The following is a 13,920-nucleotide window of genomic DNA, read 5'->3' as shown; positions in this document are numbered from 1 at the left end:
CATCAGGGTCTTTTCAAATGAGTTAGTTCTTCGCATCAAGTGGCCAAAGTATTGGAGTTTCAGCTTCAACATCAGTCTTTCCAATGTATATTCAGGACTGATTTCCTTTAGGATGGACTGGCTGAATCTCCTTGCAGTCCAAGGGACTCTCAAGAGTCTTCTCCAACACCACAGTTCAAAAGCATCAATTCTTTGGTGTTCAGCTTTCTTTATAGGCTGCCCAAATACAGTGGTGAATACAGCAGACTCAATCCCTGCCCCCTTTCATATTCTTATATTCCTTGCAGCCCAGTTCAATGTTTAGCCCAAAGCCTGACGCAGTAGGGTTTAAGAATGGAAATCTAATCGGACAGCTGCTTTTGCACAGCAAACACAGTCTTAACTTACCTTCTAGACTGCAGATGAAACCACATTTTCTCAAGATGCCTTGTTTGCATTTTATGTGCTAGAAAGTCATTTGACCGTACGAAATATATGCTAGATGTTTGGGGTGACTTCGGGGGCCAAGTGGAGAGTCCGGGGTACTAACGTGGCGGCCCACCTGGCTGGACCAGTGCTGGAGTCGGGGCTTGAGGGGGAGGGTAGGGGCGGGGGGCGCCAGCGACGCGGCTCGCAGGCCCCGCCCACCTCGGCCCCGCCTTCAGGTCCCAGCCCGGCCCCGCCCCCTCTCTCCATAGTTACGGCGCTGCGGAGGCGGCGGCCATCTTGGCGGCGGAGCGATGAGCGGGTCGAATTCGAAGGCTGCGGCCTTGGGGTCGGCCGTTGGGCCCGCGGGGCTGGTAACTGGCAAGGAAGAGAAGAAGAAGGCTGGCGGCGGCGTCCTGAACAGGCTCAAGGGGCGGCGGCAGGCGCCCCACCACGCGGCAGACGACGGCATCGGGGCAGCGGTCACGGAGCAGGAGCTGCTGGCTCTGGACACCATCCGGCCCGAGCACGTCCTGCGCCTCAGCCAGGTCACCGAGAGTGAGTACGGGGCCGGCCGCGTCCTCCCCTCGGCGTCGGGCCGCCGGGCCCCCGGACCCCGTGTCGCCTTCCGCGGAGCCGGCCGCTCGCGGCTCGGCGGGCCCAGGGGGTCCACCCAGGCGTCCCCGACTGGCCAGGCCTCGCTGCCCACTGCTCCGCCCGACCGAGTCGGCGCTCCCCTCCCTCACCTACACCTCAAGGGGATGGGTCCCCTTGAGCTCGACTGCCCTCCCCTGACTCCGGCCACGTCAGGCTTCCCTGTGGCCCGTCCCGGTTGGGCCCTCAGGCCCGGCCGACCGTACTCCTCCTCAGCTGGATCTCTTTGGGTGGGGACCCCCTCTCTTGGCTTCTTAACTAGCTCCTCCTGACCCTGGCAAGTGGGCCGCTGCCTCTCCCCGACTCCCTTAGCCCCCAGCTCGCTGCTATCAGAGAAGTTCCTGCTCAGCTTGGCCCCCTCGACCTGAGCCAGCTTCTGCTGCCCTCTGCCAGCCCAGACCCTACCTGCTTTCTCCGCGTTTCCCTCCACTCCGGCCCCCCGGACAGCCCCTCCTGGCTCCAGCCTGCTGTGGCTCCCTGCCTCGGCCCCCTGCCTCTTTTGGGTCCCAAGCGTTGCCCTTTTTGTGTGCAGGTGGGCTTTTCTTTTCTTTAAGTACATTGCCGCGGAGTTTCTGCCTCATTTATATGTATGTAATGTATATATTAATAAAGTTTCAGTTCCACGTATAAAACCTAAATGTGAATCCTGCCTTTGACACTTGATCTAGTGATTGATGAATATGTCAGAGTATCAGAGATGCATTTCTTGCATAGGATGCAACGGTTTTACACCTTTTATTGATAGAAGAAATACATAGCCCGCCACCTGTCCTGGCTCTCCTCCCTCTTCCTGTTCTCTTCCAGGTCATCCTCTTACTTGATGCCCTTTCTGTTGCCGCTGTTTCCCCCTGAGTTTCCAGTCCATAGGTTAGATCCTGCTTGCCCAGCCCACCCACCTGCTCCATCCTCTGGACTTATAACTTTGAAGCCCCAGCACCAGCTTGATGGATTAAGGCTGCTCTCCTTTTATCTGTTGACTTGCTTTGGTCCACAGCTCAGGTGGCCCTCAGGAAGCTGGAGGCCATCCCAGTGATTTGAGGATGGCAGTTTGAGGCCTTGGTTCAACCTGTGTGAAATAGAATTCCCATCTTCTAAGACAGTTTTAATTTGATTCTGAGTATTGTCACGTGTCCGTTTTCAATCACTGTTTGCCTTGGGACTATCCTGAGTGTGGCTTTAGAAGGTCTTGCTCTTCTGTTTCATAGAAACATTGTGAAAAAGCTGCTTCTATTCCAACCCAGTTATCACCAGGGGTTCTGAAAGTGTGGAAATGCTCGCCACCTCACCTTTTCTCACCTCCTGCTTTCTCTTGATAGCAAGGATGAATCTAGCTGCTAGTGCCTGATGCTAAGTGGCATGCTCAGAGGGCACTCAGGCCCTGTGTAGGAACTTGAGCTTGGTGCCGTTGTTTCAGAACACCTCCGCAGCTTCTTGGAGAAAGTCATAAGTCAGCTTGGTGACCTCTGGAGTTTGTTACTTTTCTTAAAGTCTCTTCCGTTCAGCAGGGTATTGATTGAGGCCCCTGTAAAGGTGCAGAACCAATATCAGTGCCTTGGGAAGTTACGGAATAATCAGTAGCTCTCAATTTTGCCATCTTATTGGAGAGTCAGCTTGTAAAACATGAAACAGCGAACACAGCAGGCAGTATAAGATACAGTACCAAAGTGAACTGTGGAGATGATGCTCTCAGGAGTCATGGTGGAAAGAAAGAAATGAAATCATCTTTGGTCAGCACTGTCTTGATTAACAGATGAAGCTATTGGCGGCTCCATCTCCCTTTGGCCTCATGCCCTCTCCAGCAAATCTGTCCTGCCACCTGGGTGGGTAGGGCCCACCGCCTGGTTTTGTGCAGCCCACAATCCAAGAATGATTTTTACCTTTTCAAATGGTTGGGGAAAAAAATCTCTTGGGACACACAGTTATATAAAATTTGTATTTTTTTGTCTGTAAATAGTTGTGTGACTGCATTTGTGCTACAGTGACGGAGTTGAGTAGTTCTGATAGTGAGTGTGTGGCCTCAAAAACTAAGTTACTCATTTTCTGACCCTTTACAGAGAAAGTTGGCTGATCTCTGCTTTGTGATACGGTCAGCAGGCATGCACCACATTCACCACTGCGTGCATGCGTGTGTGCTCGCTCAGTCGTGTCTGACTTTTGGGTCAGCATGTTTTTAAATGGATTTCTAAAAAAGTTCTGTTGTGTTTTGACTTCTGATGAAAGGTTTTTAGGTCATTTTTGAAGTGTTTCCAGAGAAATTCCCTTCTACCATTCCTGTTTCTAAGTGTTACGGTAATCTTCCATCTAAACCAAGTCCATGCACTTTTCTCCTTTCTTGGATCCCATAATTCTCTGCATGCAACTTTTGGCTATAACATAAGAGGAAGTTTTGGGGTATATTTTATGTAAGAAAAAAAACAACCCGAGTTTGCTTCACAACTTGAGAAGGAAATGGTAGTTTCGGAGGATTATTTAACAGCATTGGTCTCTCTCTCTCTCTTTCATTTTCAGATTATTTATGTAAACCTGAAGACAACATCTACAGTATTGATTTTACCCGCTTCAAAATTCGGGATTTGGAGACAGGGACAGTGCTTTTTGAAATTGCCAAACCTTGTGTTTCAGGTAGGTCTCAGTATCGCATCAACAGTAGTCAGTTGACTGTCGGAGCAAAGAGTCTTTGAGGCTTGAGTTTTTGTGTGCCATTGCATCCTGTATCATGGACGCCGCAAGGCCTGCCTCTGAGCCGCCTCCTAAAGCCTGGCCTACAGGTTTGAAGCTGTGCTTGCTGAGTATTTACTCTGCACTGGTTATCAGTTCCATGGTTTTCTGTTTACATCATCTCATGGAATCCTCACACCTCTGTGAGGAGTTATTATCCTTATCTTCCAGATAAGGAAACAGGCCCAGAATTTCCAAGTGACTTTCCTAAGGTCCCATGCTCTTTGATCTGATCGCGTCACCTCCACTTAGGAAGGAATCCTTGAAATGAAAGTATAATGAGGAAAGCCTGCCCGAGCCTTGAGTCGTGGGGACACTCTGGAAGGGCGATAGGGAGGCTTCCAGTCCACATCATGAGGCAGTTTCTTTCTCTTCTCACGCCCTTTCCATTGAATAGTGTCTCAGATTTCCTAGTTAGTCCCGGTTTGGATTTTAATCTCCAGCATTTTCTGGATGACCAGAAGGCCCAGGCCTGTGAACTCATTTGCTTGGGACCCCTTCAGTTAGCCTTGAATGAATACTGCTCGTGCTTGTGATGTGGTTCCAGGGCACTTCATTTCTGACTAGGGGACCACTTGTAGGTCTGGGGAGCATGTCACTGGAGATTGAGCGCCCCCTGGAGTTTGTTTTTAGAACTCCAGCCCAGATAGTCCAGAGTTGCAGCCAGTCTGTGCTAATGCCTCTTTTTGCCAAGCTTTTCACATCTATTTGCTATTCAGAAGGAGCCTGTAAGTTTGGTAAGACAGCTGTTAGTAACCAAGTAAGTCAAAGGGTTTCATGAAAAAGTCTCAGCCAGACTAAGGCATCCGTCTCTTGACCCCACTTGAGATTCCTTGCTGATTGACCCAACGTGAGATTGCTACCATAATCCTGGACTGACCAGGGCACTAAGGCTCGAGCTGGTAGGTACTTGTATTGGGAGGGTCGGGGCCACCTAGTTTCCTGGGTCTGTGCCATTCGCATCTCTAAGCTTCCTGTCCTTGTGTTAAGATGTTCCCAGGACCCAGGGAACACCAGGGCTACTTCGGGTATATGGATTTGGATGAGACAGGACTGAGAATAGTCATTTCAGTACAAAACTGAACTGTCACAGGAAGGTCAGCACCAGACACTGTAAAAATACCTTGATTTTCAGCCCGTCCAGCCTTTAAGGACCTTGATTGACTAAGGTGCACGCCGAACCAGAGCCCTCCTGCAGCACTTTTCTGATGAGCTCGAATCCCCAAGAAGATCTGCTCTGTTTCTTTCTGAATCCCATAGTTGGAGCCGGGCCTCTGGAGTCTACCTTTGAACTCCCACTCAGTCTGGCTGTCCACTGCTCTTGGGATATTTGATGCTTAAAAAGACTTCTCTTATTGTATTGGTCAGCCTAGACCTGGAAAAAAATGCTCTTGCTGGACACTGGGTGGCTGCTAGAGAGGGCGCTAACTCCTGGTTCACATTAGAATGTCTGCCAGTTCCTTTTGGGTTCAGGAATGGGCTAGACCAGAGCCCATCATTACTGGTGTGGACCGTCTTCTTTCTTGGGTCCTGCGTGTTGGTTCATGGCCCATCTGCTTCATGCTTCACTCTTTCTCAGATGGTCAGAGTGTTGGGCCTGGTATGGCCTGGAATAGGTAGTAATCCAAGGAGGTGCAGTTCCCCAAGGCTGAAGGTCACTGTCTTTCATTTAAATAGCAGAATTATTTCTAGGGATTTGTCTTTGCTGTGCCAGAAATTTCTGCATTCTTTGGAGGTGCCTTCTCGATAGTTTCAACTTTTGCAGCCTCTTTATTTTGCTTAGCAGCAAGCACATTAACTTGGTCAACAGCCGACCTGGTCTGTAAAGCACAGACCACTTCAGGGGCCTGGTACCCACCTGGTGTTCAGGCTTCAGCGTTAGGACATGGCCCAAGGCCTCAGGTTATATAAAAGGCAAATAGCCTCGTGTTTAAGAATAGGCTTCGAGTCTGATGGGCCTGGATCTACATCCTTGCTCCCTTAATTTACTGTAGGCTCACTTCGCTTTATTGAACTTCACAGATAGTGTGTTTTTTTATAAATTGAGATAGTGTGTTTTTTTATAAATTGAAAGTTCATGGCAGTTTTGTATTGAGTAAGTGTTGGCTCCATTTTTTCAACAACATTAAAAGTTTTTTAAATTTATAGTTGATTTACAGTGTTGTGTTACTTTCTGGTGTATAGTTATATATTTTTTCATTTTCTTTCCCATTATGGTTTATTACAGGATATTGTATGTAGCAGCATTATTTATATTTTGCTATGGCTTTGCAGGATCTTAGTTCCCTGACCAGGGATCCAACCCATGCCCCCTGCAGTGGAACCACAGAGTCCTAACCACTGGACCACCAGGGAATTCTCGGCAGCGTTATTTTCATTTTAATTTTTTTTTAATATTTATATTTATTCAATTTACTTCTTTGGCTGCTCTGAGTCTTAGTTGTGGCATGTGGGATCTAGTTCCCTGACCAGGGATTCAACCCTGGGGTTTTGATTGAAGACTGGGGGGAGTTTGGACCCATAAGCTCACCTCTCTGGGTCTGTAAAGTGGAGATAAAATGCAGACAACACCTCCAGGGTTGTTAGGACCCTGTGAGGTGTGCAGGATGGAGCCAGGAATCTTCAGCAGGTGCTCAGTGAGCACGGCCGTCCTGCTGCGGGTGTCGGTACCCCGGACTGGTCGTGCTTTTTGCTGAGCCGGCGTTCCGTGTGCCCTTTCAGACCAGGAGGAGGAAGAGGACGAGGAAGGGGAGGCAGGCGGAGATGTGGACGTCAGCGCAGGCCGCTTCGTCCGCTACCAGTTCACACCGGCGTTTCTCCGCCTGCGCACCGTGGGTGCCACGTGAGTCCCGGCATCTCCTGAGGGGAGCACCTTCTTCTGGTTCACAGAGAAGAATGTCCTGTGTTGGATTGGGGTTGGCTCTAGCGGAGGGAGGAGGCAACAAAGCCGAGCTTACGGAGATTGTGTTTCGCAGGGTGGAGTTCACCGTGGGAGACAAACCTGTGTCAAACTTCCGCATGATCGAGCGGCACTACTTCCGGGAACGGCTGCTGAAAAATTTTGACTTTGATTTCGGCTTCTGCATCCCCAGCAGCAGGAACACTTGCGAGCACATCTATGAGTTTCCCCAACTTTCTGAGGATGTCAGTAGGTATCCCCTGACTTGTGCAACGTTTTGGATCTTTCAGCTTAGCAGGAGTGGACCTTGAAGTGAAATCCATCTGGTCTGGCGATCTCGTTGGCAGAGAACCAGGGATGTGATGGGTTTCCAGTCACTTGACCTCAGGCTTCTCATTTCCTTTCGCTCCTGTCTCGTGTTTCACACTCTGGCTCTGCTGGCAGCGGGACTCTGAAGTTGTTGATACAGGCCATCCTTTAAGAAGCCTGTGCAGGGAAGGGTGTAATGGAGGGAGATGAGAGGAGACCCCGGCCCTCCCCGGGGTGCCCATTCCATACACAGCCAGTCACGGTTTCACTGTTCTGAACCCCAGTTCCTGCTCAGCACTGCACTGGCCCTTTGCTTCCTCCTTAATCAGAGCTCTGGTTAAACTAAGCTGAGTGGGATTCTCAATCTGAGGACCACCTCTTTCTCATTCTCTGCCAGTAGAAGGGTCATGAGATAAACTGTCAGAATAGATCAGGCAGGAAATAGCGAGCTGGTCGAGGTGTGGGAGCAGGAGTGACAGAATGGAAACAAGGTCTTAGGAAGAGATATGGGGAGGGAGACCTGGGGGAGGCACCAAGCAGGGAAGGCCAGGCCAGGGAGGAGATGGACTCGATGACAGGACGAACAGGATGTGTAGTCCTGTGGTTTCCATCTGGCTCTTTGACATTAGCATCGCCTGTGAGTCGTGAGGGTAAGTTGTTCTAGAGCAATGAAGATACAATGGGATCTGTGAGTAGTGGTGGAGTTTAGTTGAATTGTGGGCAAGGGTCTGCATACACTGACCAGTTTTCTCAGAGTCCCAGATCCTTGAGAGTGTTGTTTTCTGACAAGTGCTTGTGCTTGTGCAGCAGTCCTATTCACAGGTAAAGTGAGGATTGATGAGAAGTGGGCAGGGTGTCAACTATATCTGCTATCATCATGATCCTGTTTTTATAAAGCCTGCTCCCCAAGCTGGGCTGGAATTGTTGATACTTGCAAGAGATTAAGTACAGCATTTCAAGTTTTTTATCAAAGGCCAGCCATCTAACTTTCTCTCCTTGAAACCAGATAAGCTAAAAGGGGATGGGGGTCAGTCCTCTGGATGTGAGCTAAATAACGTTGGTGAGTTCAGAGAACTTGAAGCAGTCAACGCACCTTTTGAGAACTGTGGTCAGCGACAGCGTTTCCTCCAGAGGATTCAGAATAGCGCATGATCACTGACTCAGAATCAACCAGGGGTGGTGGCTCGCAGGTCCCTTGACCCTCCATTTATAGTTAAAGACCTGGGGCAGCTGCCTCAACACACAGAAAATTCAAGTCTGGGTCCCAGGGCAGGCTTGCCTTTGCAGGATCGTTGGCGAGTTAACAACCACGCGCCATCTCTGGAGAAGACACCTTGCCCCCCTGCACACCTAGGATTCCTTTGTTGTAGGGGTGCCTGTGGGTGGGCCCAGTGAGGCACCACTTTCTAAATTTGGACCAGAATGTCTGGACGTGGGGGCCAGAAGCACCAATCAGTCAGCTGCTTTGATGCATGTTGGCAGACGGGCGAGCTCCTCTCCCTAGGGTTCTGACTGAGCACCAGGCTGATGATGGCCACGGAGGGCCAGGCCCAGCGCTTGTGGCCTCCTGCTGTGGAAGTGGATGGCACGCACCGTTTGGGGGCCTCTGTGGTCCCAGGTCTCCCCAGCTCTCCAGGCCTGGCTCCCTCTGTTCTGACCTCATTATTCTGATAGCACACACTCACATTTCAGGAAGGGCTGGTTTATGCACTTTTGTGTGTGGGTGCTCAGTCATGCCTGACTCTTTGCAGCCCCATGGACTGTAGCCCCACCAGGCTCCTCTGTCCTTGGGATTTCCTAGGCAAGAACACTGGAGTGGGTTGCCATTTCCTCCTCCAAGGGATCTTCCTGACCCAGGGATCGGACCTGCGTCTCTTCTGTCTCCTGCATTGGCTGGCGGGTTCTTTACCACTGAGTTACCTGGGGATTTAGAGGGGATGCTGAGTTTTTTCCCACCTGGTCCATAGGGCAGACTCACACATAACTGTTTGCATTTTTTCCCTTCTAACTTGTAGTTCGTCTGATGATTGAAAATCCCTATGAGACCCGTTCTGACAGCTTTTACTTCGTCGACAACAAGCTGATAATGCACAACAAGGCCGACTATGCCTATAATGGGGGCCAGTAGCAGCGGCCAGAGCAGACGGGGAGGTGCTTTGCTGTGGCCCGAGGTCCTGGCGCACGGAGGTGGTTGAAGCTGCTGTCTGTTGACACATATCTGGAACGTGGCCCCCGGAAGCCGAGGCCGGGGTGGTAGTTTCCTGTGCTCCAAGAGAGGTGCCAAGCAGTGCTGTGTCTCTTTCCCCCTGTATTTTTTCCTCCCTTTTCCCCCTGCCCCTTAGGTTGCAGAGGTAGTCAAACTTAAAATAAGACTCCTGGAATCCAGATAGAAAGAAAGTTTATTTTCCCGGCTCCTTCAGGATGTCCTGATGAGCCTGGGTCTCTGCAGGCACAGCTGTACTAGGGAGAGAAGGCTCTTCTGTAGCTTCAGGGGCCCTCTGTGAAGCTGAGACTCCTCCCTCACCTGCAGGGCCGCCATCAGCACACTCAGACCTCAGCCTGAGCATTGTCCTTAACCTGCTGGAGAGGACCTTGAACAGAGTGGAGCAGAGGATGGGGCCAGGAGTTGAGGCGCGGGGATGGGCAAGGCTGCCGAACCTAGGGAGCCCTTACCTGTCTGACTTCCGGGATCTTGGCTGCTGCTCCTGGCGCACCCCCGAGGTTTCAGCCTGGCCGTGCCTTCCCGTTCTCCTTCCAGACGGAAGATGAGCTTGCTCTGCTTTTCCTAGCTCCTGCCTTTTGAGTGTCTCCTGAAATCGAATGTGTCCATTTTCTCTCTGGGAACTGTAGTGTCGCTCGAGGCCAGCACAGGCCTCGTTGTGTTCTGGTTTTTTATTTCTAGGCTTGTGGGGAGGTTTTACAAAATGTCAGGGGTGCTCCCAGCGTACGTGATGTGTGGCTAGACTCCCGAGTGCCGATCAGACTCCCACGGCTCCTCTGGATCTTGTCCTCTCTGCTTTTGTACTGAAGCTGCTCTGGAACCATCCTGGCCGGTCCCACCTGAGTAAGGCGGATTCTGGTCCTGTGGACCGCTAGTCGGAATGGTCTCGGTGTTGGGAAAAGGGGGAAATGGGCTGAGGTGGCCTGGCAGAGACATGTGTTCTCCAAAACGTGTCTCTCTGCACTTCCCTCAGGCCCTCATTGGACGGACTCGCCCCGCCTTAGTTCCCTAACTGCTGTCTGTGTGGGTGGATTCAGGTGCTCAGGCCTAACTCCTGTCCTTATGATGAGATTTTTGCCGTGGCCAGGGCTCAGCGTTCATAGGAAGGTCGCAGTAGGAAGGGCCCAGGCACGTGGTACCTCTGACAGGAGCGCCGCCTCCCCGGTGTTGGGGAGAAAGGCCGGGCGGGGCCAGGAGAGGAGGGCCCGCGCTGTGCCGCAGGTGGACCTGGCCTTTCGCTGCCCCGTGTTGCACCCTGTTTGGTTTGTAGAGCATGAGTGGCCTTGAACTTTGGTCCAGTGCTTTGTGCCAGGCCAGAGTCTGGGCTGTGCCAGAGGCCAGCAACTTGCTCACTGAGAGCACCCTGGTTTCATCGTGGGTGCCAGCCCTGCACCCAGCTCCCGAGGCAAGAAGAAACTGGGCTCCCTGCAGGGCAGGCTGCTCACCCCAGACCTGATGAGCCCCAGAACTGGAGTCGGCTGCAAATCCAGGTGCCTTAGGTGTGGCTCCTTCCCGTCCCTGGCGGACAGACGCGGCGCTGCCTCTTCACCTTCTCTCTCGCTGGGGCACCTTCAACAGATCTGTGTTCACTGGGCTCTTCTCTCTGCGACAAGCCCACTCGGGAGAGTTTCCACTATTTGATGTTTAATTATTATCTAGGAAATGGTTTGGAGCTGTCCAGAGCCCTGCTCAGGAGAGTGTGTCCCAGACAGATCCCGTCTTGTGGGCTCGTAGGCTGTCCCTCAGCTGCAGTGTTAGTGGTTGCTGGGAGGAGGGCAGGGGGAAGCGGGTGTTCTGGCTTGAAGAGTGCTGCGCCCTTTTCCCAGGAGCTTGCCTTAGTTTCACTGGAGACCACTGTGAGGCAGGATAGGGGTTGGTCCCCTTCTGCACTTGAAGGTCTGGCGTCTGTACCTGGGACTCCAGATTCTTGTGTCCAGCTACTCAGGAAACCTTGAGGAGCCTCTGGGGTGTTGACTAGGATAAGCTTGAAATTCATCCTTCTGTACCCGAACTGGGGAGAGAATTGGAAATTATACTTTCTCTGAAAGTAGCTGAACTCATCAGAAGCTGAATCAGGAGGCTGTGGCGTTGAGAAATTTGGACTATGGGCAGCAGTTACCTGTGGGCACTGGGGCAGCCAGCCAGAAACTGCCTGCCGGGGAGACACGCCCTCCCTCTGTTCAGACCTGGCACTGGCGAGGCAGCTCCTGAAGGGAACACATCCCAGCAGACCAGCTCACCCAGCTGTGGCCAGAGGGCTGCCGCCTGCACCCCTCCTCCTCCTGTCTCGCTCCTGTCCTTCTGCCCTGGAGGCTCCTGGGAGAGCACCTTTCTTTTCCTGTGGCGCCTTTGGGCTGAGATGCCCTTTTAGCTTCTGCAGAGAAGACCATGGTTTATTTTATTCTGTGTTTTAAAGAGTAAACAGGAAATAAGTAAAAGTCGTTCTGGGATAAAGTAGGTCATCCTCTCCTCATGTATCAGCTCGTAGCTGTCTCGCAGGGAACGCAAGTATTCAGGGCTTTGCAGGACTTCTGAAGGCACTCAAAGTATGGACCACCCGATTCTCAAATACGGGCAGTGATTTGGGGGTCTTGGAGCGCTCCTTAGACTGAAGAGTCTTGATGCGGCAGTAGCTGGGGGGATCTTCAACTTGTTTTTTTAGTCGAAGTGGAACTCACTTCTGGAACAGCCTTAATAGGCTGTGTCCAGTGTGCCAGTTGGGTGTCTTGCTCTGGTGTGTCTTGCCACCCTGATCCTCTCAGTTGAGTACTCCCAGTGTCCTCTTAGTTTTTTGCTGTAAAGTCACTTTCTTCCTGGTGGCCTTTGTCACCATGATTTCAGATTGGGGAATGGGGACCATTCTCAGAATTATAGCACAGACTCAGTGTCTGTGGGTGAGGACCCCTGATGCAGAGGATGCCAGTCTACTGGTGAAGGAACCTAAGCGTCGATCCTGTTTCTCACATTCCATGTCACGGAACGTCTTAGGCACAAGAAGGATCTGATGGAGGTGGATTTACCCCTTGTTGTATACAAAGGATCACGTAAAGTCGTTGAACTTGTGAAAGTCTATTTTTTTCCCCTGTAAGTCTATTTTTCACAGAATATAAGAAACGTCAATGACCAAATCTGTCCTTCCTCCCTTTCCCCTTCCTTCACCTAAGATCCTCGTTCCAGTTTCTATTGTCTTTGTGTCCAAAGTAAACTAGGTGACTTATTTGTATAAAATGTTATTTTGCCACAAGAGACAGTAATAAAAGAAAGATTTTCACAGTATGTGTGCCCTCTCGTGTCTCCTGACTGGGCCTCTTGCTTTGCAGGGGGAGTAGGTATGGAGTGGGGGTGGGCTCTGAGTTTCTTTACGTGGCCTTTCTGTAAACCTTTCGGTTTAAAGGGTAGCCCTGGTTTCTAGAGTGATAGGACACAGTATTGTGTGTTAGGTTTCATGTGTCTTTGCTTTGCAATTTAATGAAATGGTTTGAGAATTTTAAATGCATATGTATTTTAAAGTTAGGTTCATTGAGGTGTGTTTTAACCATACCTCATCTAAGAGTCAATTCAACCCATTTAAGAGTATGGTTTGATGAGTTTGATAAATGGATACCTGATCACAGTCATGATAAAGGACGTTTCCATCACCTTGGAAAATTTCCTCAAGTTCCTGCTGTCTGCAGCCAGTTCCCTCCCTCCACGCAACCCCTTGGAACCAACTTCTGATTCCTGTCTTTTTTGGAAAACATGCATATTTTTAATATAACACTTACATTCATGTTTAAGGTCACAAACGATGCAAGTTAAAAATAACTCTGGTTTAGACAGTTTGTGGCACCTGAAGGTCTGTTGGCCTCTGCCTACAAACACTCATTGATTTTCCCCTTCTCTTCCCCCTTTTCTTCTACCCAGGGCTGGTGCCCACGTGCGGTAGTAAAAGGTATGAAAGCCTCAGAGGAGCATTTGCCAACGACAGTAAATGTACTGTCGGTTTAGAGGCTTGCTTTTGAATGCATTTCTTCTAAATGCAAATATAGAAGCATCAACTCAGTGGACATGAATTTGAGCAAACTCTGGAAGATAGTAGAGGACAGAGGAGCCTCGTGGGCACAGTCCATGGGGTTGCAAAGAATTGGACATGACTTAGTGACTTAAGGAAAAAAACATTTGAAAGACTGCCACATCTTTTAATTGATCTTCAGAAATCAGATCAAGTTCTGGTTTCAGTCTGTGCTGGAGACAGACGCCTGGCTGAGTTAATGGGTGAAGAAAGGCAGCTGGAGGGACTGGGTTCCTGGGTGCATGTGGGCAGTGCCTGGAGCCTGTGGAAGTCTGACTCACACCTGGGCCCATGGAAGATGCTTGTCAGGCAAGAGAAATCGCTGTAATTTTGGGGCGCAGGGTGGAGGGGTCCTGACTAAGGACAAAATGCAGGACATTAGGACACAGCATTCAAGGCTCCCATTGGAGGGATAGGTGGGGTTCTCTGCTCCACAATTGGGAGTGAGACGCGGGACCACAGAGGGACAGGGAAGCAGCAGTGTCACCCCACCTTCACAACCTCCTGGCACCCCAACTCCTTATGCCAAGATAATGAGCAGCAGCGTAAGACCCTTGCCCCACTGGGCACTCAGGCTAGTAAGGGACTTGATAAGATTTCAGATGCTACCTGCCAGAAATAAAACAATGGGATGGAGAGCTTGTGAAGGGAAGCACCAGCCTC

General features: G+C 50.7%; 1 protein-coding gene across 1 annotated transcript; it reads left to right on the top strand.

Annotated features, from left to right (window-relative positions):
- Nucleotides 1–673: 673 nt before the first annotated feature.
- On the top strand, nt 674–12,482 carry UNC119B (unc-119 lipid binding chaperone B). Its single transcript, XM_027566559.1, has 5 exons — nt 674–963; nt 3,568–3,681; nt 6,499–6,619; nt 6,753–6,925; nt 9,001–12,482. The coding sequence occupies exons 1-5, from the start codon at nt 720–722 to the stop codon at nt 9,111–9,113; spliced, it is 765 nt and encodes a 254-aa protein (XP_027422360.1). The 5' UTR covers nt 674–719; the 3' UTR covers nt 9,114–12,482.
- The last annotated feature ends 1,438 nt before the right edge of the window (nt 12,483–13,920 follow it).

Source organism: Bos indicus x Bos taurus, chromosome 17 (assembly GCF_003369695.1).
Source record: "Bos indicus x Bos taurus breed Angus x Brahman F1 hybrid chromosome 17, Bos_hybrid_MaternalHap_v2.0, whole genome shotgun sequence".
NCBI classification, from domain to species: Eukaryota; Metazoa; Chordata; class Mammalia; order Artiodactyla; family Bovidae; genus Bos; species Bos indicus x Bos taurus.
This window is presented reverse-complemented; position numbering and strand designations above follow the sequence as displayed.

What these genes read in the sequence shown, in the direction of transcription:
- UNC119B (XM_027566559.1), top strand. Translation starts at nt 720, where the DNA reads ATGAGCGGGTCGAATTCGAAGGCTGCGGCCTTGGGGTCGGCCGTTGGG. An exon ending in TGCCAAACCTTGTGTTTCAG is followed by an intron (nt 3,682 to 6,498) that starts GTAGGTCTCAGT and finishes GTGCCCTTTCAG; the next exon opens with ACCAGGAGGAGGAAGAGGAC. An exon ending in CCAACTTTCTGAGGATGTCA is followed by an intron (nt 6,926 to 9,000) that starts GTAGGTATCCCC and finishes TCTAACTTGTAG; the next exon opens with TTCGTCTGATGATTGAAAAT.